This window comes from Rhea pennata, chromosome 7, assembly GCF_028389875.1.
Source record: "Rhea pennata isolate bPtePen1 chromosome 7, bPtePen1.pri, whole genome shotgun sequence".
In the NCBI taxonomy this organism is placed as follows: Eukaryota; Metazoa; Chordata; class Aves; order Rheiformes; family Rheidae; genus Rhea; species Rhea pennata.
The window spans coordinates 2,707,308-2,735,256 of record NC_084669.1 but is presented as its reverse complement, the minus strand read 5'-3'; the positions used below and the strand labels follow the sequence as shown (position 1 = coordinate 2,735,256).

At 46.7% G+C, this 27,949-nt stretch overlaps 1 protein-coding gene across 1 annotated transcript; it reads left to right on the top strand.

Annotated features, from left to right (window-relative positions):
* The first annotated feature begins 22,681 nt into the window (after window positions 1-22,681).
* On the top strand, window positions 22,682-27,015 carry FOXI2 (forkhead box I2). Its single transcript, XM_062580373.1, has 4 exons — window positions 22,682-22,741; window positions 24,659-24,938; window positions 25,014-25,174; window positions 26,983-27,015. Exons 1-4 carry the CDS (start codon window positions 22,682-22,684, stop codon window positions 27,013-27,015), a joined length of 534 nt encoding a protein of 177 aa, XP_062436357.1.
* Window positions 27,016-27,949: the final 934 nt, after the last annotated feature.

Below are 27,949 nucleotides of genomic sequence, written 5' to 3'. Positions count from 1 at the left end.
AAAGCTGATCAAAGGGGGCGGAAGAGGCACGGAAAGGCTGTGGAGGATGACGAAGATCAGCCACAACTTAGCCAGCCGAACAGCATTTTCGGTATAAAATCGTACGAGGCTACATCTGGAAACGGTGCATTTCAAAAACAGCAGAGGTCCAGGTCCCAGTAAAAGCCAAATAAATCTGAGCCTCAAATGCTGTTTGTTTTAAAATCCTGCACCAGATAAGGGTTCGACCTTTTCCTAAATCTCTTCAAATACGGACTGGGATGTGCAGTTAGCAGCGAGTGAGTCTGAACAGGACTTGTGCAGGAGGATTTGCATGTAAGCAGGTCTTCAGGGTGTATGTTAGCAGCAAAGGTTAGCAGATACCTGACGGCTGGAGCATTAGGCGACGGTGCCAGCTTGGGCACAGAGGCAGTCCTTCACGGGAACGCCGCCCGGGAGCACGGCGGTGGCCTTGTCCCGGGGCAAAACACCTTGCATGGACTAAGGGGAGTCCAGCAAGGACTTCTCAGATGTCTTCTGCTGTTTGTCATTCAGCTACGCTAATGACAGCTGTAGGAGCACCATCAGCGTCTGCACTAATGCGTGCTGGTGAGTAAGGAGCAAAGATTAATGAACGCGAGGCACGACTCTCGGTGCGAGCTCCCTCTCCGTCTGCACACGCACCACCACCTAACGCCTCTTTGTGCTTCGTACCCTGCCATTTTTCTAGAGTTTGTTTTAAGTTGTTGACTGATGGCAGATTTCTGCAGATTTCAAGCTGGGTTGTTTATGGTGCGACTACCAGTTCACATGCTGGCTTCTGTCTCACCCTGGAATCATGGTTACTTAACCGTGGAGAAGTATTTGGGGAATAAACATAAAATGTGTTTCCACAAATATTCCTGCCTGCAATGTTTAATTTTATGATCATTCAACAAGCTCATAGGAATATTCACAAGAAAAGAACACCAAGGTGGATGCAAATTCAAAGGTAATTGAAACATCAATCACATATTCACTGAAAAATATTTACAGTATTTTCCAACTTCAGAAAGGAATAATATAATGAAATGTACATCCTAGGGGGGTTGTATGGGCAAATTTTATTCCAAGAATTTGCAGTCAATGCGGAAACTGTGCACTCATCAAGAATTGAAAAAGGCCAGAAATGAAACAAAGACCCAAAGGGATTAAATAGGGCTAGCCAGAAATCTTCTGACAACATTTTTGCATTGGAAAATGCCAGTTCATAAAAAATGGAGTGATCTGAGGAAATCAATCAATCTTGACAAAGTCACAGTGAGGAGGATTTCCTGCCAGCTTGCCTGCTGAGCTGCCAGGAAGCTCCCTAGTCCCGTCTCCTCTGGGTTTTGGATCGTTGTCGCTCCACTGTCCGGGCACCGAGTTCCCAGGGCTGGTCAGTGGCCAAGGTATCTGAGCTGTCAACGCACGCCAGCAGAGCCTCTGGGTGCTGGCACCTTGTGTCCTCACAATATCAGATACCATCTTTTGAAGAGACATTTTTTTCATTTCTTACTATTTTTTTTTAATTTCAGAACTTCTTGTTTGGGGGTTTCTGGTCTGAAACAAAGAAGCAGCAAACCCAGCCTAAATACTGCTGACCACAACCTTTAGAAAAGAAGTCTTGGTTTAGCAAAGCATCCAAGTGTCCATCTGTCTAAAACATGAGCACATTTAATGGAGTTCATTCTTGGTATTTATTGGTTTATTATTGGTTTATTATTCTTCATTTGTATTTCAGTGCTTCTCAGATAATCCAAAGCAAGATGAGCATTCACGGTGTTTAGAAGAGAGGAGTTTCCAGCCTTGGAGAGCTTTCTCCTAAATCAGGCATGCCTGAACTGTGGTGCAGGTGTGCAGGTGGGGCATGAGTCTTGCCAGAATGACACCATATCCTATGTGGAGCCTGTGGTAAGGTGGTAGCAATGGGGTGTTGAGGGACATGTGAGCTCAGGGCATCAGGACTGGGAGCAGTACTTCTGCTGATGGCAACAGAGGGAGCAAAGGGGGAAAATCTTGACCTAAATTTCAACAGATGTGGGAAGAAACACAGAGGTAGCTCGTTTCAGCCTAGATTAGAAAGCACATTAGAGACAGAGGTGTTCCTGGTGAGATCACATGCTGTCATCCCTTCCTCACCTCCCTTTTTCTATCCATCCATCTATTTATCTCTCTTTCCATCCATCTTCCATTTATCCACCCACCTCTCCCTCCACCTACCCATCCACCTATTTTTCTATCCATCTATCTATCTATCTGCAGTTAATCCCCACCTATGCCACTGAACACAAGTTAAAGGCATCGTAACGAGCACTCCTCTCTTCCTCCTTAGCTGTGCATGGCGTGGTTCCCAGGGGGAGCAGAGGTGGCGCGACGCGGATTGGTGTCGGGGCTGGGTACGTGCGCGTGGGCTTCAGACGCCCGTTTCCAGACGGAGCTGGTACAGATGGCACGGCTATCACATATGGGGAGGAGCGTTTGATTCCTCCGAGTGGCGGTGTGATTCGTTCTCCAGCACAGAGGCCAGAAAAGCTTTCACTTATCACTCAGTATTCTGGGTACCTGTTATTTTGGGATGGAAAAATCTGTAAATATTGCATGTCAAGGCTCATGTTGTAGGAAGCTGCAGCAGGGATGGGCATTTGGGTGGTATTTCCAGATAAGGCTATCTGGATTTTGGAAGTTATTTCTGATAAATGCTGATGAACTGTTATTTCTCTTTAATGAATGCCACAAGTTCAGATGAAGCTCTCCTCCACACAGCCATGATATAGTTGAAATTAAGATTCAGGAGCGTGATGGGAGCGCTCCACCGTTAAATGCACGGGGAGAGCAAGGAAATAGTGCAGTGTTCTCGTTTTCAAGAGACAATTTCTAACGTTTTTCTCTCAAAACACAAAGCACAGTGAGTAGAAAACAATATTAAATCTGTCATGCTTTTATCTCGTTCTTAACATCTCTGTTCAAAATCTATCTAACTAGTACAGAAAAGCAAGGATTCCTCTAACAAAGCAGTTGTTCTGGCAGCATAAACAACAGCCAAGCTTGAAAGGAAAAAACTGTATCTGTGCTCTCCAGACATTATATAACTTATTAATAGCAGAGGATTCCTCTGCAGTGACTGAGCGTTTTTATTTCTCGTATGGATTTTCTTAGAATTTTAATGGGCGCAACCAAGTAACAACTGAGATTCTTCCACTTTAATAGCTGATAGAGTGGATTGTATGGAAAATGAGGGCAATATCTTTTATCTTTTCCCAATGAAAACACTGCCACCAGCTGGTTAATAAACGATTTTGCCTAGGGTTTTACACAGAATTACAATCTCTCTCTCTCTCTTTTTTTTTTTAAACTCACGACTAAGCTGGAAGTGATGCTTCTTTTTAGGTCAGTATGTTTTCAGAATAGAGAGCACTGAATATTTGTAATTTTCCTACTTTTTTAAAATGAAGGCAATGCTAATAATGCAGTTAATTTTTTTTTTCTGTATGTTAATGTTAAACACACTTCCAGCTGAAGCCTGGAGTGCAGAAGGAAGGCAAAGGAGCCTGCAAAATGACACCCTTCCATGACTTTCCACCTTCCTCCCGTGGTGTGACCATCTAAGATGCAATTCAGACAACCTCAGGTTTGTAAGTGATTAACCTTAAATTAATAGAAAAAAAATACAAAAAGTGGAGGCATCTGAAATATATTGAAATTAACTTGCTATGCTTTCTCAGATTCACAGGTTTTTACTGACAGCCAGTGTTTTGTTGACTCATTTCTCGCAGGGGTTAGAATAAAACCTGACAGCGAGGTGCTAGGACGGCTGCAAACGCTCCCGTTACGGGGTTTGGTGGCATACACTCCAGGCCTGTTGGATGGTGGCATCAGCTCCTTACTCGCTATTTTGCTAAAACGTCAGTAGTGGCTAAGACGTTTTGGCAGCGTTGACGTTTGAGTCGCCACGTTGGTTGTTACTCCCGTGCTCGAGACAATTTGAGCGCTCGCAGCGATCGTTTCAGGTTCTCTGCAGGCTCAAGAAAAATGCAGTTTGGTTTTTTTAAAGTTGCCATAACAATCAGGGGGAACAGAAATCTTTTAAACAGCGGCTGAGGTTCAGAGGCATAATTCTGCACTCAGGAGGGACTCGCCATTGATCTTGTGTCTGAGAGGGAGCAGATGTATTGCAGCCTCAGAAGCTGCCAGCCCAGGAGTAGGTGTCTCATACTGCAGCACAACATTTCCCCTGTGACCGGCAGCCTCGCTCAGCCCCAGACTCAGCCAGCGGCCTTTATTCTTTTCCTTTTTTTCCCCTCTGATCTTTCAGCAAGTTGAAACCAGCAGGGATTGCTGCGTTTCAAACGCTAGGAGGCTTGAAGTGACGTATAAAACCTACCCAGGTAGCCCTTTTTGCTTCGCGGTAGAAACCGCGTTGAATGCTGTGTGGGTTACATGGGATCTGAGCGGGTTGCAACATACTGTGGCCGTCAGTGCCCCTTCCCCCGGGCACTGTAGCTGAGACGTGGGAAATCGCAGCTGGGGTGGCATCCCCGGGGGAAAGGGCACATCAGGCAGCCGTGAGGTCCTGGGTGCAAACTGTCTGCTCCGAGCTCTCCTCACCACCTCGGCAAGCTTAGGGCCTTCCGAAGTGTGACGAGATGATGGTCAGAGCCCCATCAGTGCTGGTGTACTGTGCTTGCATCGCTCCTGTGCAAGGGCTGACTTTCTTTACTGCAAGGCAGTTTGCCCAGGTTACTTTGCTAGGTTAAATTAAATTAACCCTTTAATTCCCCACTCTTTTTTTGAGCTCTGTAGCACTCCATAAAGTTCTCCGCACTTAATTAAGGCCATAATAAGTTTCCTTCTAAAAGCAGCCTGAAGTCTCTCTGTCTCACAACTTCAGCAATGACTTCAGCTTCTGACTGAAGCAAACGGGGCTGCTCTCTGCTTTAGCACAGCCCGGAGCTGCAGGTAATACACCTTGCATTGGAAGTATACAAGCTGTCCTTACCGCTCAGCGCGTGGGAAGGCAGAGCGCCACGCGGATCAGCAGACCAAGAGAGCAGTGTGCACCGTGCACGCCGTGGGGAGGCTCTTTCGAGATGCTGTGTTATCTTCGTGAACAAAACAAAAATTCAGGTACTGAAAATAGCAGCATCCCGTTCTTTTGTACGGCCAGCAGTGAAAATGTCTTTTATTGATTATGTCTGAATGTCAGTATCACAGCAGAAATGTTGCAATGGAAACAAGCTTTTCTGCCCCCCTCCCACATGTATACAGAGAAAAGGTAAGAAAACTCTCAAAACTTGTATCTTGAAATGTAATTTTCAGCAGCATGTAGCCACTACAGAAAGGTGATCCAAAGGTGACAGAAACAGGTGGACACACTCTTGTAGCTAAAGCAAAACTTCCCACCCGCAAACGAGAGCTCACCTGCGGATGCAATCTGTCCAACCTTCGAAGCAAAGAGCTAAAAATCCAGAACACATGGGGTCCAGGTATGTTTACACCACTTTAACCTAATACCTTAAATTCTCTCAGAGTCAATTAATCTGTCATTAAAATGTGATTAATTGCTATCCCAGAAGGCTAGGCTTAGTGAGGAGCAGATCTCTGACTGTGATGTCTAGAGGCAGGTTGGCTGCAGGCACATTGGGTTATACTGGAGTTCAGGCTTGTTCTTAATATCTGAGATGGGTAAAAGTGTCTTGAGAGCTCATTAAGCCTAATTTAACGGCACTTGTTGTCAGCAGAAAACTGAATCTGCCAAACCTTGGCCCAGCACTTTGCCCTGTATGGTAACTTCACTAAAGTCACTGGAAATATCCTGGAGTAAGATGCGTGCACCCATAGAAGGATTTCATCCTGCTTCAAGTACCCTCAGAAAGAAGTTTAGAGTGAGTCAGCTTTGCATCTCCCAAAGAATTAATTCCATCGTATGTTTTCTAACTTAAAAGTTTGCATTGGAAATATTTACTGCTAGTACTCATAGACTGGGATCTTTCTATTCTACTTGTATATATTTTGGGGTTTAGTTAAATCTGGGGCTGATCTTCCCTTAGAAAAGGTTAGAAAACAGTTTAAAAAAAAAACAATTTTAAACTCAGTATTTCTTTAAATGAATTAAATCCCCGAGCCATTACTGGCCAAAAATATTAACCTACTGCATTTTATTCTGCATAGAGTACAGGTTTCTACCTAGCTTTCCCTCTTACCTTAAAATTACCAAGGCTTGAAATAATTCATGTTATTGGTTTTAACAAGAGATAGTGATAAATTATTGAATGACCCCAAGTATTCTGCAAGCATTAGAGTTTCAAAACAGCAGCCCACAAGGCCAGCTTTGGGCTTCTTGTGATGTATTATTCCACCCAAATAAGTGTGTGCTGCAACCTTCCGTGACGTGAGACTAAATTAATTGTTCCTGTTGCTCCTTGGAAACTAACATTTCTCTAATGATCCAAATTTCTCATTAGGCAACACAAAAATACTGCTTTTGCTAAAGAGCAGTTTGCCCAGAGAGGACCTCCTTGGCATCTGATTTGTCGTGAGCTGACAGCAGGCGTAGTACCTTAAAACCGGAGAAAATTAGAACTATTTTTTCTGTGTGCTTTCCACATGCTAAGTGTGTACTATTCTTCATATCTATTAAAATGCCTAAGGAGAACATTGCTGTTCAGCAAGAACAGCAAAATAAATGCATCCAAGTTCATTGGTAGAAGTTGGCTGCAGGGATGCTCCTTTTAGATGATGTTTAGGGCATACCAGATTTCACAGGCTGGAATTTTAACTTTTTTTTAGGTCTGGATTATGCCACGTTTCTCAAATGATGCTGTTAATTCCAGCTGAACTCCTTGATAAACAAGGCAGCACTCCGTGCAAGGGAGCAGGGAACCGGTCCCTCGCCAGCCGCGCTGGGCTGGGGTGGCATTAAACTCTCGCAGGGATGCTCTCGTCCAGGAGCAGCAAGTCCACAGTTCACTGGGCTGTAATCCTGCCTTCGAGAGGAGGATTAGAGGAGGATTAAGCTGCAGTGAAGCAAGGTCCCCCTCTTCCCAAATGACAGGTTTCTGGGGGGGGTGATCGTTCCGATTTCTGCCGTCACTGGAGAAACGTGGGATGGCTGCAGGATGGGTCGTGTCTTTGCTGGCTACCACAAGGTAGAAGTGATTTCATGTGAAGGGGCATGGTTGTGGAGGAATGGTAGGTTTATTGAAACCCAAAATATAAAGATTTCATCTATCTTTCTTTTTTTTTTTCTAAAATTTTATTTATACTTCCTATTTTGGGATGGGATCCACAAGTATACATCCTGCCTGCAGTCTATAAGCACCCAGTTCTGATTCTCAAATGAAAACTTGCTCTGTGTTTAAACAAGAATTTCAAGTATTCTGAATGTGACAGTCCTTGCAAGGAGATATTTAGATATCTGCCTCTTTCTGGCACCCACAGAGGTCACTCTAGATTCTGAATTTATCATTCAACTAGAGATTTTCTTATGAATAAAAAGTAATTGGATATGTGAATTCAGTTAATCAGTAGAAGTCTAACAGAGGGTATGAAAAATCTGAATTGAAGACACGCACGTATGTGAGTAGCTCATACTTTTGTGCAGCTACGTGCATATATTTTGCTGTTGGAAGCCTCTTCTCCTTTGCTGGTAACTGGCGGCTGGATTGCTCAGAGTTACCTGGTGAAGTGCCTCAGAGCAACTATGCTTTTAAATGTACGTGTATGCACGTCTTTGGCTGTCTGGGTGTGTATATAGATATATATATAGATATATATATACATATATCTTCTAAATGACAAATTAACTAGCACATCTGAGAATTCTGTTATACGATAGTTTATTATGTGCTACCTCGTAATACTAATTGCACTTATAATTATCATAAAGCCTGAAGGAAGAAGTAGAGCATTTACGGGATGGATTGCAGTGGCTGAGCCAACAGGGGTGGCCCCCAAGAGTGTCCCGCCGTGCAGCATCACCTGTCTCCCCCCGTCCCTCCCTCTTCCCAGAGACCTGCCGGCCCCCAAAACATGCTTTTCCTCCCCAGCCAGGCTCACACCACAGGCTGGGCGCCCACCGGCTTGGGTTATGCAATCTGCGTGGGTTATGAGTTATGCAGTAATTCCTGCTTAATATTCAGGTTTCTGTGCAGACCTCATTAACTGTCCTTGCATTAGCTCCCCGATGTGCAGCGCAATTGGGCTCTTTTCATTTTGCAAAGAGAATATGTTGACCTTCAGTCAAATTCAAACAGATACTTTAGGGTACGATTTAGAAAGCTCGTCCTAGAAAATGAAAATTGTAGTGTGTCAGGCATTACAAATGTCTTTGTTTTCTCTCTGTCTGTTTCTGTGGCTTCACTTCTGATTCAGCACATTAGCACCTGCAAGAAAAGCTGTTTTTCCAATGTTCTTGGCAGATTTCTACCCGGGATTATTTTAGATTGCAATGTTTTGCTTGATGGCAAAATGTAAATAAACCCATGGGCTCCTATTCCCCTTTGATAAATGAACTAATAGAATAAAAGACGAAACAGTCTATCTTAAAAAATGTTTGCATGCATTACTCAGTTGTGAAGCTTTCTGCAAGTTACTCGTGCAAAAAATGAAACAAAAGCAATGTTCACTGAAGTTTTGTATTGTATTTCAGCAGGTTACCATCCAGCTACTAAGCTGATTTATTTTCCCAAGTCTTCCTTCTGCGTACCTAGTCAATTTTAAAATAGGAGCTGGGAAATACCTCCACATCTAGAAAAAATGCCGCGCTACTAGCAAATCAGGTCAGGCAGCGGCAATGGTGGCAGTGTGTAGCAAAGCCTTCTGCAAATAAAGTTGTTACTTCTGCAGTAGATTCCTGACTTTCCAGGACAAATATTCTGACAGCAAATTGACTTCTAACTGAACTGGGTGAGCCAAATACCAGTCAATGCAAGAATTTGTTAATGCAAAGAGTAATCAGTTAACCCTTATGTATTTAACGTGGATGAAAAGCCTGCCGTAGATTAGGCTGGGTTTTGGATTGGCACCTTGAAGGTATTCCTTAAGAGCTAAGATGTTCTCACATGAGAAATTATTCAAGATCTCCGAGGCTAACGCCTGCTGGCTTCTCCCATGGCAACGTGAGCCTTTCAGAAAAGAGGGAAAGAACTGCTCTGAGGGTAGGAAAAAATGACTAGAGGAATGGAAAATACCAGCTCGCGAAGCTGCTTGCTTCCCAACGATTAAACAGAGAGGCTTTTTTTTGTTGCCTCTTTCCAACCCAGGCCACCGCTGGCAAAGGGACCGTTGCCGTCTTGCTTGTGTCGTGGTGCTCATGGTGCCTCGGAATAGGCTCCTCGTTCCCTGGGGTCTCTTCCCTCGCCCAGAGCTGCATAAATGAACGAATATGGGTTTTTTTTTTTGATGTTATGAGTCAAAAAGAAATTATTCCTCAAAAGTAAAGCTGGGAGGGTCTCCAGAGTTGGTCCAGTCCTGCACCTTGTGCAAGACTGCCTCCCCTACGCTTTTCTGAAAAAGTTGAAAGGTTTGGCCTTGTTCAGTGTGAGAAAGAAAAGTCATGTTTCCCGAAGTTCTGCAAAGCATTACTGCTGTCCTCCTGCCTCAGCTGTCTCCATCCGGCCTTCCTACATGGTGTCACGTCTTCTGCAATGGTCGCAATGCTGTCTCCTCCTCAGCATATCATCCACTCGCTCCTACTGCCTGGGAGTACTGCTGGTTGGCGAGAAGCTCCTGCCCAAAATCCACCTTTCTTAAGGCATGCCATATCCTCAGTTTACTACGAAAACCTTGAGCTGCTTTTTTTTTTTCCCTAATTTTGTGGCATTTTCTAAAAGCTACAAACCTTTCTCTGTTCCTGCATCCAAGTCATGAATGGAAATATTCATTAGAATTAGACCAAGAAAAGAGTCCCGTGGATCCACACTGAATTATCTCCAAGTGTAAAAGTAATTAATGAATTACTTTCTGAGGGTGGAAAATGCTGTTTTCCCAGCAAACATCCCAAAGAAGTGAAATTCTGCCATTGCTGCCCGAGCTCCCGTTACCACGTAGTGCTGGAGCTGCTTGCTGTCCAGCCGAGGGCTTTATTTACGTGCGTGTTGTGGTTCCTCATCGCCTAATCCGCCACAGCAGCGATCGCTCGAGTCGATCTGCCGCTCAGTCCGGAGAGGGGACTGAGCCTGACACCCAGGCTAGTACAAATGTTGTACGTGAAGAGATTAATAAATTGCCACGAAGTAGTGCCTACTGGTTCCAGCGTACGCACGCTACTTTTTCATCATCTTGAAGATAATAACACGAATCTTCTCTGGGTCCTTGGAAACTCTCTCGTTTGTGGTACACTTTGCTGTTTTTGCACAGTGCTAACAATTTAAAAATGTCAAAGGCTTTAACTGCTCAGAAAGAGGTTTCCTTTGCTGTCTTCCCCAAAAGGCATGAAAAAGAGGAAAATTCTGGAATAAAGTGTTGTTTTTATTCACCTGTTCATTCTAAGTGCAGATCAACAGTTAAACTGTGAGCCAAAATGGTTTTTTTTTCAGTAGAAACGTAATAGCTTTCTGGTTAAAAAACTGTTTTTGAAAAAGGCCCCAGATAGGTGGAAGTGTCAGTTAAACAGGTGCTGTGATGAAAAGAACGGTTATTGCCCTATGCGAGCGCTACAGCTGCCAGGGAAGCTAAAATAAAATTACAACAATTAAAAAAATAACCCAAAGAATTTATTGGAGAGCTACAAACAAATCCCAGCGTGATCGGCTGCTAAAGGGTCCGTGTTGCTGGTGTAGTAATTAGGGTGGCAATTTGACACATTGTCTTGCAATGTCCTAATATTAGTAATATTTTGCCAAGTGTTATAAATAATGTAGAAACAGGCTGGAACGCTCCTTTAATGGCTGACTCAGCTGGTACTTCCTAGACAATTTTTCATCAGTACATGACTACCCAGTCATTTTTTTTAAAAATTACTGTAACTGCCGATAATTTTGCAGAATTAACCCTTGCGACGCGGAGGACTTCCACTTGCAAAGCGCTCGCGCGCTGCCCTGGTGGGAGTCACTTCGCACGAGCAAGAACTACGGCACGAAGCGGCTCGTGCGGAGGAAAACCCCGACGGGCGGGAGTGCTCTGAGTCAGCGACGTTGGGCACTAGGGACTTGCAAAAAGCATGGTGAGCTTAGATTACTCACCACACCAGAACTTAATCAAATTATTTAATTATCCATCTAAAATCCTACCCAGAAATTTTGTTCCGTCTACATTTAAGCAACGCCTTGCTCATCCTCCACCCCGCCCCATCCCCAGCAAATTTTGCAGTTTTAGTTCTCTCTAATGGCTTGAGTAATAACATAGCACTACATTGTACAAAAATCTTTCGTTATCTTTTCTGTTTCCAAATCGACTTATAAAAATGTTTTTCCTAGTGTTTTCGATTACAAGAGAAAGCTTTACGCCATGTGGATGCCTCACATAATTCAACCGATAATCTCAGCAGTCAATTAAATTTTAAACACTTTTCCATTAAATACTTTTTTTAAGACAGTAAATAATTTAACATGTTTCCATTTGAAAGTGTTTCAGATCACAAAGTTTTCAATCTTCTTTTTTTAATAAAGTGAGTCACATCACCCTATGTATTGAAAGTGAAATAAAAGGACTTTTCTTTAAGGAGTTTTTTTTTTTAGCTAAGGTTTTTGCTGTTAAGAATTCTGTGCATATATTTCCATATACCGTCTTAGTAGTTTGTTTGACCCTAGTAGAAAGGTCACCACCAAAAAGTTGTCCGAGTTCAACGGCAATCAACAAACATGTCTTAAAAGCTGTGCAGATGAGCTGGGAAATATTCGCTAGAGGAGGATGCGCTGCAATTCCATTTCGTGTATTTTTCTCATTAATTTCACAGCATAACATAGTTATGTTTTCTGAGCGTCGTTCATGAGCCTAAACCGCTTATCCCGTTATCATTCTCTTCTCGCCCCCTTTTTAGTTGCAGGCATCGATGGCCTTAAATTATCGAAAAGTCTTAGGAGCGGGGATGGGTGCACACATTTGGACGCCATCCAACGCGGCGGGGCCGTCTCTTGATTCGAGCGTTGTCACTGTGAAAACACGACTCCATAGTGATCGTGTGCAACGTACGGACAGTTCTGATAAGAATTCCTTTAAAGCCTTTTAATTAGACATGCTTGGGAGTGTGCTGTTGTCCTGCAGAAAACAATGGTGAAGTCCATGAGAACCTCAGCGAGCGCTGGACCAGCCCAAAGGAAATCTGCTTGCTTCTAGTCAGTTTGTACGAACTGAAAGCTTTCTATAAATTAGTCTTACACTAAAAAAAAAAAAAACTTTATGTTAGCGTTCGTATCTGCTGCCCTTAGGCATTCTCCTATGGAATAATTGCGGTTTAATAGGAATTAATGTTGGCCATACTCTGAAGAGCCTGACTTGTGTTTTGACTTCAAAGCGAAGCAGTGGGCCGTCTAGCTAAAGCCGAGGAGTCGCTCAGCCGGGCTGCGAGGCCGTTTGTGGGTGACGTTGCTCTGGTTTAGCACGTGCGCTGTTCTGCCTGCGCCGGAGTGGAAACCAGAGGTTGCACACCCGTAATAAGGTGCGTTGCGCAGCCGCGTCTTGCAGGAGCTGATTGCACGCATCCTTCCCTTGTGCCTGCGGTACCACCCACCACTGCTGCCTCTTCAGGATGAGCGGCAGCAGCCCTGACTTTTTGGTTGAAGCTCCGAGGGTTGATCCTCATCTGGTTGCACATGCAATAGCATTTTGGGTCTGGAGCGGACACTGCTCATTTTTGGAGCACATGTATTGCCTCCCAGCATGGCTGGGCCGTAGATGTATGTCTCATGAGTAAGAAAGACTTTCTGCGGGAGAAAATGCAAGCTGAGGAATGTAAAAAGGGTGAACAAGGTGACAGATGTTGCTTCTGTAAAGATTAAAAAAAAAATCAAGTTGCTCAGAAAGCAGAGCTGATGAGTAAACATGGCTAATGAGTAAAGTAAATAAGCATTTGACCGTATGGGAGTAAACAAGCTGTGGAGGATAATCTGAGGCAAGGTTTTTCATCATTCCTGGTATGCCAGAGGGCGGGCGGGCACCAGCACCCAGAGCAGCTCTGCTCCGTGCCGTGGTGGGTCCCCAGCTCCAGGTGCATCTCCGCTCCGCACCGGCGCCGGTCCACGTCGCCCCATGAGGCGTGCAGGTTGCACCCGCACCCCTCGCACCGCCTTCCTCCTCGTTTTAAGGCCAATGGCCCAGAAGTGTCCGTATTTCCGCGCTTATCCTGCTCAGGGATGAATCCCCCTGAGGACCGGGGAACGCAAGGCGCGGTACGTGGATGCGACGTGTCACTGCAGATTTCAGAGGGAGTCTACCAACGTAGACTTCAGTTGGCCATTTTGCTTTCTCACCGACGAGCCCGGGCCGTTTCGCAGGTCGGGGGAAGGAAGAGGCTCGGGGCGGTCGTGTTCTGCAACCTACGGTCATGCATTTGCAGCGCGCTCTGCTGTTTTATGGACACTTGTGGTCACGTTCCGATTCCCAGCAAGTTAATCATTTGTATAGGAAGGAGAATTTGTGGAAGAAGGTCAAAGAAGATTAATAAGGCACAACATGTCTAATAACTACACAATATTAGACAAAACTCGGAGAATGATTACTCTAACGCTCACACTGTGCTGTTCGATCTTATTACGCTCCATTAGTGGAATCCATAATTTACAACCTCAATAAACTCCTAACCTCTTTGTGCCAAAATATACATTGCTGTTGTTTTTATTAGCTGCATAATGGGAAGCTGCATTATGCAGCATAATCACCTTGCATAAGCAAACTTCTAATCACTGTTAAGAAATTCTTTATGAGCAAAAAAAAAAAAACCAGGGACAAAACCAGACAATTTTGAGATTATGTGCTTTCACCTTCAGGTTTCCAGCATAATAGATGTTGTTATCAATAGAGGTCACTCTCGCTTGGAGAAGATGTCAAAGAAATGGCAGGCTGCAAGTACCAAAGTTCACATACTCTGCTGTGCAACTTATATTAACCACACATTTGTTTTAAAAGTCCTGAGGAATTCTGGATAAAAAGATGTAGTGCCGTTCCTAGCCACGAAGCCGAAGGCAGAGCCTGTGTGATAGTCCCAGCTCCGGCTGTAAATTCAGAGCATGATTTAAGTCCTGACCGAATTTCACAGGGAATTAAACCCTCTGAAAACCACGTAGTGCCACGGGATAGCTTCAGAGAAACCCACCACAGACAGCGTCTTATTCTCCATCTCCCTGCTCTGATTTCCAGGCTAATTACGTGGACCCTAATTACAGATATAACTCCTATTAAACTCAGCAGAGCTTTTCCTCTAGAGTAACCCCCTCTCTTGGTTTGAGGCCTTTCTATTTTTTGAAGCAAATTCTGCTTTTTGCAATTTTCAGTTATTCCGAGGTTCAGATTTTGGGGTGAACACAACTAACCCGAGACAGACCACGCCAGGGCTGCGCTTGCGCTCCGCTATGCTGCACGGGCATCTCTGACGGGCTGCTTTGCCTCCCCATCAGCTGGACTGCTGCTGAGATTAATGCTCCTGTTTCAGCTAAAACAGCTTCTTTTCAGAACTAATATTAACGAATAAAGTAACAGGATGCTCCCGCACGTCGAGGAGGTTTTTGCAGGCTGAACCTAACTTTTTCAGTGCAATGCTAGCCTTCATTTCAGCCACTTAAAATGCTCCTGCAAAGATCATTTTCTTATTTTGTTATATGTCGTCTACGTCACACCACTGTGAATATGTGAACGGGGTTTCTCTTGTTTACGTTGCAAGCGCAAACAATATATCTTCATTTTAAGGCCTTTCTGGCCTAATCCATCCATCCACCTATCATCTCTTTTACAGTACTGAGCCATATCACCTGCACTCATTCAGAAAGCGGTGCTGACCTTGGTTGCTGATGTTTAATATATTTAAACACACTTTGTTCTCTGCTGCAAAGTCACTTTGTTCTCCTTTACATTCCCCCTTATGATTTTATCTTCTGAGATGTCAATAAATAACACAAATGATGATTTGTGGCCCTGTTTTTCCATGCCGACCTCTCTAATTTCATTTTTTCCCGGGTGCCTCTGTTTTCTTTGCCTGTTTTAGAAAACGTTACTCTGAGATGGTGTGCTTTGGGGGCTGGTGGGCACCCGTGTGTATGGTGAGAGCAGCGTATGGTGGGAGCTTTCTTCCCCATCCCGCTGCAGTGCAAGCTGGCATAATAATAATAATAGTAGTAGCAATAATGGCAATGATACTAATAGCCTTAGAGAACTCCTATTTCAATGCCAGCTAGGAGAGGATAAGGTGGGGGAATTCAGGAAATATGAAATGTCAGGTTGCATAATATCTATGGTTCAACTGCCGTGCATTGTTTCACTTACCAAACCTAATTCACTTTTCCACCCGCTAGTTAGTTTAATTTCCATGCATATGATGACTGGAATATAGCATTATTGTGCTGGGTGCCAGCAGAAAGACCAGGTAGAGGCCAGGCAAACGTCTGAAAAAAACGGAACAGATTTATAGTAAATAGATCGCTTTATTACAGGTTTTATGATCTCATTTGTTTAAGAAATAACTCCTGAAGTTATTGTTGATGATTTTCAATATTTTCACCCTGTTGGAGTGACAGTGTTGGTGTCCTCATAGAGGCAGACTGTGACCGCTGGGTGTCCTTGTAGGATCACAGTAGATTCTTGGTGACAGCCACAGTCATTAGACCTGCAATAAGCACCGTAGGCAAACTTCAAAGCAATTTCTTTCTAGAGTCACATTTCTATTTCTACCATTCTCTACTTACTTATAATCCTTTGGTTTTCTGATTTGCATTAGAAAATTACGAATTTTGTTTGTAAGCCAGCCTCACAAATAATAATTTGTGGGTTTTTTTTCATGATGTGTAGCAACGCTTCAGGACATCCCCAGTGCAGTGTTGTTCAATTCAGTAAATACAGGCAGAGATTAATTTTGCCCTCTGAAGTTTTCAGTGGTTAAAATATACTATGGCACTCTGAGAACAAAACTGTTTGTCTATTTTTTCATATTTACAATGAGCACTGCACTTCTCCACGGCAAACATTTGCACTGTTTTATACTAATTTTTCTGAATCCCTACACTTCTTGACTTTTTATATTTGCAAATTAGTTACATGAGAACAGAATTAAAACATTTTTAAGGAGAAAAAATGTGAGTGAGTTGTAGGAAAGGCAGAGCGAGATATTATCAAGTGACCAATACGTCTTTTTATCTCTCACTTCTGTGAGGTAGGTTTCTGACACAGGCATGGGCTTTTAGGGGCTGGAAATGCTGCAGTACAAGAAGAAATAGAGCCGAGACATCACCTTGCCAATGAAGGCCAATGAAGTAATTAAATAGCCTGGGGGCGGCTTTAGTTCTTTTCTCAGAATCATAAAATCACAGAATCAGTAAGGTTGGAAGGGACCTCTGGAGATCATCTAGTCCAACCTCCCTGCTCAGCAGGGTCACCTAGAGCATGGTAGACAGGGCTGCATCCAGGCGGGCCTTGACTATCTCCAGAGAAGGAGACTGCACAACCTCTCTGGGCAACCAGGTCCAGGCCTCCGTCACTCTCACAGGGAAGAAATTCCCCCTCACACTCAGGCAGAACTTCCTGTGCTTCAATTTCTGCCCATTGCCTCTTGTCCTGTCACACAGGACAACTGAAAAGAGTTTGTCCCCGTCCCCTTGACACCCTCCCTTCAGGTACTTGTACACATTGATCAGATCCCCCCTCAGGCTTCTCCTCCCCAGGCTGAAGAGGCCCAGCTCTCGCAGCCGTTCCTCGTAGGGCAGGTGCTCCAGCCCTCTGATCATCTTTGTAGCCCTGTGCTGGACTCTCTCCAGTAGCTCCATGTCTCTCTTGTCCTGGGGAGCCCAGAACTGGATGCAGTACTCGAGATGAGGCCTCCCCAGGGCTGAGTAGAGGGGCAGGATCACCTCCCTCGCGCTGCTGGCAACACCCTTCCCAATGCACCCCAGGAGACCATTGGCCTTTCTGGCCACAAGGGCACTTTGCTGGCTCACGGTCAACTTGTCATCCACCAGCACTCCCAGGTCCTTCTCTGCAGAGCTGCATTCCAGCAGGTCAGCCCCCAGCCTGTACTGGTGCCTACGGTTATTTCTCCCTAGGTGCAGGACCCAGCACTTGCCCTTGTTGAACCTCATGAGGTTCCTCTCCGCCCAGCTCTCCAGCCTGTCCAGGTCTCTCTGAATGGCAGCACAGCCCTCAGGTGTGTCAGCCACTCCTCCCAGCTTGGGATCATCAGCTAACTTGCTGAGGAGGCACTATGTCCCCTCATCCAGGTCAATGATGAAGAAGTTGAGCAGGATGGGACCCAGTACCAAGCCCGGGGGGACGCCACTAGCCACAGGCCTCCAACTGGACTCCATGTCACTGATGACGCCCCTCTGAGCTGTGCCTTTCAGCCAGTTCTCAATCCACCTCACTGTCCACTCCTCTAATCCACACTTCCTGAGCTTACCTAGGAGGATGTTATGGGAGATAGTGTCAAAAGCCTTGCTGAAGTCAAGGTACACAACATCCACTGCCCTTCCCTCATCTACCCAGCCAGTCATTCCATCAGAGAAGGCTATCAGGTTGGTTAAGCAGGATTTCCCCTTGGTGAATCCATGCTGGCTATTCCTGATCACCTTCTTTTCCTCCATATGTCTGGAGATGACATCCGGATGACATCCGTTTTTGATTCTGGAAGGTTCTCTCCCCCCCCCCCCCCCAAATAAATGTGTGGACTTATGTTTAACAGTATAATATCTGTAACGATAATTAATATCACTGGTGCTTCCATCCAAGGTCTCCGAGTGACTTTACAGGCAATTAATCCCAGGAGGCTGTAAGTATTAATGCCACCCACTACACAGCTGCAAAACATTAGCAAAAAGAGCCTAATGGGCTGAATCGAGTCCCTCGGAGTAAACAGGAGGCAGAATTTGTGCCCTTTGGGCAGGCAAAGAGCATGAGCGGAGTGGATGCCCTGGTGCACTGGGGCTGCCCCCTATGCCAGCCCTGGCCGACCTTCCCATTGGAGAAGTAATTAGGGGTCCCCAGCGCTGCAGAAGGAATCACCTGCCCGGAGAGTCGCCGGGGGAAAAGTAGGTTGGTGCTCAGTGGGGGAAGAGCAAAGCGGACGGCCTTCGGGGAGCTTGAGCACGGGGCTTTTTGTAATGCCGGGGACATACTGTGCCTCGCGTAAAAACATTTTTCTCAGAAGTAACGTCCTTGACTCTTTTTTTCTGCAGAAAAACGCTTCAATGAGCAATTGATCTTGTCGTTTCCCACCAGTTAGTTACACAATGCACTCTAAGGTAGGATCTAAAATGAATAAATCTGATATGCTGGAAAGCATAGATATAATCTTTATTTTTCGAAGCGAAATCTTTCAACTCATTGAAGCACAAACATGACTTCCAGTTGATTTCGTATCACAAAGTTGATTCTTAGCAGGAATCACAAATTACAAAATGCATCAAAAAAAACCCGTGCTTTCCTCCTTTATTTTTCTTCTTTATTATTTTTGATTCATATTTCTGAACTGAAATACACAATGAGGAGCCTACAGAGGGAAGGTGGGAGAGAGAAATTTTTTTATGTTTTTTTGGCATTAGAAGCAGAGTCAAAGTTAGAAAATAATACTGTAATGAACAGTTAACACAATCTCAGTGGTGATCTTGGTGGTGACAAGGTGCTGAACCTACAGCACAGTTTACAATATTAATGTATGTGGAAGAAATCAACAGCATGGGAAACTCAAAGATTGGCTGTAAGTCTTCTATTTCCTAAGATCATTTTTTCTGGAAACACGATACACCTCTGCACCATAACTGCTTAGAGATTATGTCATATCACTTTTTCTATATTTATATTCAAATTCTCCAGCTCAGCAGGCTGCACTTAGAAAGAGTCTTGGCATTGGTAAAGGGAAGATTTTTGTCATATGTCTAAACCCTTGATCTTGGTATCAGCTAATGGTGACCCCAGGCAAGGTCTAAGCCCCAAGCAAGTCAGATCACCTTCTGACTCGCTTGCATTAACCCACAGGTTGAAACTGTTCAGGAGCTGCCTAACTTTTAAAACCCAGTAGGACACATCTGAGTTTCAAGTAGCTGGCTATCTCTTGCCGTGCACTTACGTTAGTCAAGAGGAACTGTAGAGCCAACCTAGGAGGTACAAGGCAGAGGCAAGTGGTCACCAGCAAAAGGAGATGAACTTCTGAATACCGGCAAAACTGTGCCTCAGTGAAAAGAGGTTTGTAGTGGTTAGAAATCAAAGAGTTGAAAGACTAGCAGTTAACATAAAAACACTGTTGAGGGCCTTTTTTTTTTTTTAAGCTCTCAGATAACCAAAGGAAAAAAAAAGGCTCATGAAATTTGACACTGTCTAGTGAACACGGGCTGATTTTGGCTTGAAACTATTGCCAGTAGAAATCAGTTCAAATGTAGTGGCATGGTGCTAATGAAATGGACTTTGAAGTGGTATTAACAGCCAGCAGAAGATGAAGCTGTCTGTCCCACCCTCTGGATGGCTGCCCATCCATGGAGCAGTGGTGAGCAGTCTTCAGACCAAACAACAAAATGTGCAGACCTGGTGGTTAGAGGTCAGGAAGTTCACAAGAAAGATTGAGAGCTGACAGGGATCTTTCTGGTTTTGGGACATTTCCTCTGTGTTTTTGCTAATAAGGGCTTAGGTCGAGAGCTTCCACGCTTTTTGAAGTCAGAGCCAAAGGTTGCTCCTAGCTAGATATGGCTCCTTACTGGATGAGCGCAACCTCTGCTGTGAGCCACAACCTTGGTTTGCTTTCAGTGGGCCCCCTTGCCAGAAGGATGGAGTTCTCCGGTTATTTTCTCTGTCCTGTCATTCATCAGGTGATGGAAACTCCTGGGCAGATCCTTCCTGCAGGCTGTAAGCAGGTCTCTCAGAAAAAGAAGGATGCTTGAGCCTTGCTTAGGAGAGCTTTGGTTACACTGTCCATTTTTTCCCACCTATTCCATCAGCAGTGGCTGCAGGAATGAGGTTAGTGGAGCACATACACCACCTACTCCATCGACCAGAATTGTGCTCTGATTTCGCTGAAATTTGGGCAGAAATCAGAAAAAAGGGGCAAGCTGGTGGCGCTGCTCTGCCATTCTGCTCCTGGCAGCTGCAGAGGGAGCGCGGGGCACAGCGTGTCAGCTTTGTGGGCAGATTTTGGGGACAGCTGGCCACGTGGCCGGCTGGCAGGTTCCCTCGTTCCTCCACCGTGTGGTCAATGGGCATCCTAACCAAGGAAATACGTGGCTCTGTTCACAGCCCAGTGTAGCAAGCCTCAGCACATCTGAAATTAAATCATGAACACTCACAGAGACTTCCAAAAACACATCAGGCCCTCGAGGAGACATCCTCTGCCTGTCTTGCCATTAAGCACAAGTTTTGCAGTAATTAATAGCCTCCTTAAAAACACATTAGGGCAGCCCTTTGACACAGGTAAGTAATGGGGAAAGGAGGTGTTGGAAAGGGAGCAGCTTTCTTGGTCCTCGCTGTGGGCAGCTGCTTTACAAAATGACTTTAGCAATTCACAGCATTAAATATACGTGTAGGTTAAAGCCTGGTGCCCTGCTGCCCTGCACCACGCACAGTGTTTCCCCTGGCCGAAGCCACCGCACTGGGGCACAGCGACACCAGGAGAAGTGGCTGGGACATCTGTGACAACCGCCTTTGCTTTACTCAGAGCGGGGAAGAAGGGCTTCGGCTTCTCCCGTCTTTCTCTTGCAAACGCACCAACGGTCATGATGCTGCAGCCATGCACGATCCTGCCCCCGAGATGAGGTCCGCATGGTCCTTTGGGTGAGCTGCTAACCTGTGAAAGATTTGAACTAAAGCTCACCATCGCGCGGGCCACCTACTCCTAAACAAACAGCTTCTTTACAGACAATTAATTAATTTACTTACAATTTATAAAATATTATTTCTTTGCATTTACTCTCGAAAACAGGTTACACCTCCAGAATTCAGCAGACCAAAGGCAGTTCCTGGCAATAGATATGAACACTAGCGAATCGAAGGGACTGTTTCATGTTAGTTCACTGATGAATTAAAATATGAAATAAAATGAAATAAAAATGCCATGTACAAAACATAAGCTATTTATATGTTAGTTTTCATACAACCTGAATTTTTAGACCATGTTTTCTAACTCTAGCAGATCATGAAATGTGAGCATTGAAAAATGGAATATTGCTGTGCCGAATAAGTTATTTTAGATCATTGTAGATATTTCTAAAGGGCATTGATTACAATTTTGCTGGCAGCTTCACGTGCCGCTGTGGGGTCTTGCCGCTGGCTGGGTGCTGAGCTCAAACATCGGGTTTGGAGCTGCATCTGGGAAGCTTTGAAGCACTGAAACACCAGGAGTGCTGGAAGGTGCTTAAACCTGCGTGGAGATGCCTGCTTGAGCCTTCTCACTTCAGGTTCCTTGGAGCGGTGTCAGTCGAGGGAAGAGAAAAGCTTAGATTTAATAGAGTCATAGAATCAGTAAGGTCGGAAGGGACCTCTGGAGCTCATCTAGTCCAACCTCGATAGAGCCAGTAAGAATTACGGATGTTGCTAAAAGGGCGCGTTCCAAGCTTTAAAACTTTTAACTTAATAAAAATTACTATTACAAAGTTTTTGACACATGGGCAGGAAGAAAACTGACCAAATTGAGCGTATATATGAAATAACGCGGGGAAACAGGCGAGTGCGCAGAGGGAGGCTGTTTTAACCAAGTCCAGGTACCACCAGATGGCATCAGAGCCACGCAGCTAGGGACACGAGGAGAGCCCGGTTTGCACCCCGCTAGCAGCCGCCTGGCATTTCACTATGAAGAACACGATGGGAATAAAAAAAAAAACAGGTAGAAACGGTGCTGCAGAGCTGCCGGAGCATCCGAGGTGCTCGCAGCGGAGCACTGCCGTGTTTTGCACCGTGCGAATCCAGGCGAAATGCCAGTGGAAGGAGAGCGCACCAGCTGTAAAAAGATGCGAGCTCCACGCAAACAACTTGGATTATTTTCCTTATGGTTTAGGAATCAGAAAGCAGCGACGGGGTTATGTTTAGTTGTCTCCCAGAGTTTGCCAATCTGTAAGAGTTTTTTTGTGAAGCAAAACAGAGCCAGCATTAACAAATATATTATGTGTGAGTATTTTCATGTCCTTGGGTGTCAGCTTTACTGAGAAAGGGAGAATTTAACGAGCTCTCTGCAGACTTGTGAATTTGTATGCTTACAAAATACACGAAATGAAATCTCTTGCTTAGATGGTAGATTTTTAAAACTTGTAAGAAAACACAGCCAGCTTGGACAAAACTTGCCACAAGGCACCAACACAGCACAAATACTACCAAGCTACCTGTGTCCTTACACCTAATGGATAAAAACACCTTAACATTCAGTGCAAGCCTTGTGCTATAAGAACTGTGGTTTTTCATTCCTTTTTTTTTTCTTTGCTTTTTCAGCACCCAGTGAAGACATGAAGACCTACAGAACCAACTTATGACAATGGACCTTGAGGACCACGAGCTTCTTTTTCTTAAAACATTTCTCTAAAGCTAAGGCAATGCCTCCAGATGGTCCAAAAGGTGATGATACCAACAGGTGATCATGGTGACAACATCACCAACAGGTGATGGACTAGATCTTTTCTATCCACCTGGCATGAGGGCAAGTCCCACAGCTCGTGAAGCATGCCTTCCGCCAGGGAGTGGAACAAAACACACACACACACACATATACGGATATGTTTGTTTTTATATACGTATACGTATGCACATAGGTAATGGGTTATAAACACTCCTGCTGCAGGGCATAAGCTATCCACTATCTTCCATCAGGAAGAAACCTAATCCCTAAGCATTTTCCCCATTTCAGAAGCATCTGGCACACTGTAAAACTCTTAAATGTATATATTTAGATGCTTTTCTTAGAAATATTTGGGGTGTAAGAATGATACTGAAAATGTAAGGAAGATCTAGGGAAATGTATTTCATTTCACACCTGTATTCACGGACCCAAAATACAAATGGACAGATTAAGAATTGGAAAATATTTTATTTATATGATGCCACCTGAAGTATTTTAATTCCTCACTGCAGATCAGCATCCCATTGTATATTTATCTCTGTATCGCTACAGCTGCTGATAAAGCCATGTCTTTTATCCACATTTCTCAGGAATGTCTGGAAATTTCAAAAAGACAGACGTACTCTAGAGCAAGAAAAAAACACAAAGCAATTGAAAATCCATTTTTCAACGAATTACATCTTCTATCAAAGATGAACAATTTATAGATGACTTTTTTCTCATATTTTAACATCAGTGGGAGAAAATATAGCCAAAAAAGTCTTGTTTTTAATGGGAGAACAAGAAATACAGAAGAAATATATTTCTAAAGTATTTACAGTATGCTGCAGGCATGTCAAAAAAAAAAAAAAGTCAGGTTATGCATGTGCGTTTCTGGTTGTTATGTTTCACCAAAGCTGGCTAGTTACTGGTTTGCCATAGACAAAATGTGAATTTTACCTTCAATTTAATGCTAGCAGTTGCAAAATAGAGGAAAATGCTTTGCTTCTCCTGAAAACCCAGTGCCTGGGCACTGAGCAGAAAAGGGAGCCCACGAGCTGCTTGCTGCGGTGTGTTACAGCTCTAACGGAGGCTCGTGAGAACGTGCACGGGCTGATGAGCGCTCAGGGCTTTTTCTTAGGGTGGACAGAAAGGCGTTCGCTGGAGTTGGCAAGTTCAGTATTACGAGTTCATATGTGCATGTAAGACTAGGTATGCTTCTGGGCGGTTCGTAAACGGGAAATCTTCATTTCCAAATGAGAATAGCTTCTGGTTCGTATTTAAAGGAAAAGCAGGAGATGAGGTAGATGATTCCTTGAAATGTCATTTATTTGCTGGAAATCCAAGCTCCAGCTTCGCTGCTGAGGCTCTCGTGGGGGCCCACGCCTTCGGACCAGCTCGACCCGCAGTGGCTGGTCGAGCGCAGGCACGGATCAGAAGTCCGAAGCGCAAAGCCCTGGGCGCTCCTGGTACATTCTCCGTTCCCCGGGGGACATTCCCGGCGAGAGGGTTCGGCAGCTTTCCCGAGTTTCCCGACTCGCTGATAGCATCCCGGCTACAGGGCTCCTCGGGCCGCGGGGGTTCTGTGCGCAGGCGACAGCGAAGCGGGTGGGCGCGGGGTGCCCGCCCGGCTCCCCCCCACCCGTCCCCTCCTCCGCCCCCGCCGCTTTGGGCGGCGGCAGCCCCGCGGGGGCGGGCGGCACCGCGGACACGCGTGGGCCGGGGGCGGGGGCCCCGCTCCGCCGCCGGGCGCGGGGGCCGCGGGTGCTATTTAAGCGGCCGCGGCGCCGCCGGGGAGCCCCGCGGCTCGGGAGCATGCAGGCTTTCGGGCAGCCGCCCGCGGCCGCGCTGCCCCCCGCGCAGGAGCTGCTGCAGGCGGCGGGCGGCTGCGGCATGTACCCGCCGCGCCGGCCCCCGCCGCCCGCCGGGCCCTACCTGTGGCTCGACGGCGCCTCCGCGCCGCCCGCCGCCTACCTCCCCGCCGCGCCCGCGCTGCCCGCCGGCTGCGCGCCCGCGCAGCGCCCGCTCCTGGGCGCCGCCGAGCTGGGCTGGCTGGCGCTGCCCGGCGCGCAGGAGCTGCGCGGAGCCGTGCGGCCGCCCTACTCCTACTCGGCGCTCATCGCCATGGCCATCCAGAGCGCCCCCGACGGCAGGCTCACCCTCAGCCAGATCTACCGCTACGTGGCCGACAACTTCCCCTTCTACCAGCGCAGCAAGGCCGGCTGGCAGAACAGCATCCGCCACAACCTCTCCCTCAACGACTGCTTCCGCAAGGTGCCCCGCGACGAGGACGACCCAGGTAAGGGCCGCCGCGGGGGCGCGGACCCCCCGCGGCAGCCCGCGCCCACGCGCTGCGCCCTTCCTCTCTCCGCAGGCAAAGGCAATTACTGGACCCTCGACCCCAACTGCGGGAAAATGTTCGATAACGGCAATTTCAGGAGGAAGAGGAAGAGGCGCTCCGACGCCGGCGCGCCCCACAGAGCCGAGGAGGGCGGCGCGGCGGCCCCCGGGCCGCAGGGCCCCCCCGGGCTGCGGGCGCGGCCCGACGGCGGAGCGGCGCCGGGGCTCCGCGGCGGCGCGCACTGAGCCGCGGGGCCGGAGCGCTTGCGCGGGGCGCGCCTCTAGGTACCTACGAACCCCTGTAGCTCCGCGACCGGGCCGCGGAGGCGCCCGGACGGGGCCGCTGCCCGCCGCCCTCCTCCTGCCTGGGGCTCCCGGCTGCTCCTCGCCCCCAAACTTCACATTTAAGCGCCTTTTCGGGTCCTTTCCCCCTCCGGGATCTTGGCTGGCGCTGTCCCCCTCTCCTCCACCCCCCACCTCGTCGAGCCGCGGGTCGCAGGCGGCAACTCCGCACCCGCGGGGCAAAACCGTCTGGGGGAGCAGAAAATGCTCCGTGGGCTGCGCCCTGGCCCCGCGGGTGCGGAGGGGGGAAGGGGATTTTTCTCCTTTTTCGCAAGCCCTCCGGGCACCCCCTCCCTCCCCCCTTCGGCCGGAGGGCTGCAGCGAGCCCGGGAGCCCGCGGGAGGAGGCGGCGGGCGGGCGGCCGGTGCCGGGACTGCCCCGGCGCCGGAGGCACAGACCGACGGACGGTCGGACGGACAGACTGCGCCGGCCCGCGTGGGGCAGCCTGCCCCCCAGCGGCGTCACCCCCCCCCCCCCCCCAAAAAAAAAAAAAAAAAAAAAAAAAAAACCACAACTCTCTTTTCTTCAAACACAAAAGCTCATCTTTGTGTCGGCCCACGGAGCTGACAATAATTTATCCGCAGATTTTGAGCTTTAATCGAGCGTCCAAAATTAATCCGGATCCCCGCTGCGGAGCGCTTTAATTGCCGCTTTCCCGACGGGCAGCCTCCCCCCCGACGGCGGTGGGCAGCCGGGCCCGCGGGACGGGTGTCCGTGCTGCGCGCCGCGACGTCGGCCACCGCGGGCCACCGCCTGCCGCGCCGCTGCCCTCGTCCGCGGGGAGCGGTGCCGGCTGCGGCCCGACTTCATCCTACGTGCTTGAGAGGCAGCGAGATGGGTTTGGCCACCTTCTCGCGTACCTGTTCCCCGCTTCTGACTTCTGGGTGTTCTTTAAAGGCCTTTGAGTCTGAGGAAAACCAAATTATGAATTATGTAATGTTGCCTTTCGCTTCTGCTGCCCTGTCTTCTCCTCCCCCCTCTTCTTAGCTCACAGCAAAAGTATAGTTTTGTTAAATAAAGAGCTAAAAATGTGATTGCCATAGTTTACAAGAAAGCAAACCCAAAGCATAAAGCTGTGGTTTTTTTTGGTTTTTTTTTTTTGCCTTAGAAGACAACCATAAAGCAAGTCTGATCAAAAGACAGACTAAAGCAAAACAAAACAAGTCATGAAAGAACCTAAAAGGTGGCAGATGCAAGATTCTGAGATGGAGGTAAAGAATAAGCTGTATAAGCAAAGATTTTCCTAGCTGCCTAGGTAACAATTTTGCAAAGTGCCCAGCCTACAAATATCCAACTTAGAGCAGACCTAGAGCGAAGGCAAAAGCAAACTACTTTTCAGCCCATGTAAGTTTATATGGTCGAGTTTCTCCTCTATTAATCTGCTATTTGAAAAAAGCTTCATGCGAGAAAGCTCACTATTCCAAAACGGCCTTTAAAATAGTTCAGCCCTAATCTTTCTTTATATTTGTGTTGTTATTTTCTAAGGCTATCCAGCAAAAAGGCATTTAAATTGCAACTACCATTTATTTTTTTAAAGTGGATAGAATAACGTGCAAGGTGTCAAGCCCTTGTTTCACTAGGGTAACCGTTAGCTACAATATTGAAGGGTGCCCAGAAAGTTGTTTTTGCAGTCAGTTGCGTTTTAAGTCCCTTTTTCCCAGGTGACTGAGGACTGTGGTGAGCAAGTCCTGTAGAGAGTGAAGAGCCCCCCAAAAAATCCCTTTGATAAATCTCATGTTGAAAACAGATAGGTGTTTCAGACAGCATTCAGATTTTTTAAAAAGCTGCTTTTAAACTGTGAAATTCACTTGCCAAGGGAACCTGCTTTTAAATAGGATGGATGGAGAGGCAGACACGCAGTTTGCAATTAAGCACGGACAATAAAAGAGGCTCGGATGGCGAGGGGTTCGGGGACGGAGCCTCGCGCTGCTGGGGGCCCTCGCTCGCTGGTGCTGCTGGGCGAACAGATGTGCCGAAACCACAGCGAGGGACTCGAGCGAGAGTAAACGGGGGTAGCTCTCGTTGCCGGCGCTGCTCCTGCGACGCGGTGAGGATACCTGGACCTCCGAGCCGGGAAACAAATTCCATCGCTCAGCCCGCAGCTTCGGGGTGTAAAGGGCTGGACCCAGCCCTACGGACCGAGCTGGGTACTTGCACCTCAACGCTGCTCGCGCTGGGACGAGAAGAGCGGTTCCAGGATCCCCGAAAACGGTAGCAAAACACAAATAAGAAAACTCCGGTTGGCTGTGTGGTGCCGCCTTCGTCAGCTCCTCCGTTTGATCCTGCATTAGGGAAAGTCCTTGGGTTGCTTAACGAAGGGCTCAGATCACTTTGAGAGGACTTTTCTGCAGGGACTACTTAAGGTGACGATTCAGCGTGCGCATCCTTTGTATATCCTTGCGTTTATGTTGTATTTTTCTACATTTTTTGTATTTTAAAGTCAAAAGAGGATCTTTTGTAAATAAATCAGTCTCACCAGGGAAGGGAGGTAGTGATCTCTTCATGCAGATGCACTGGCTGAAGGAAGAGTTGTATGAGGGAACCAGACCCTGGATGCAGATGGTAATAGAGTAGCTGCCAACTTCAGTGAAAGAAAAGAGGAGAATGTTCTCCGGTATTGGAGCGCAA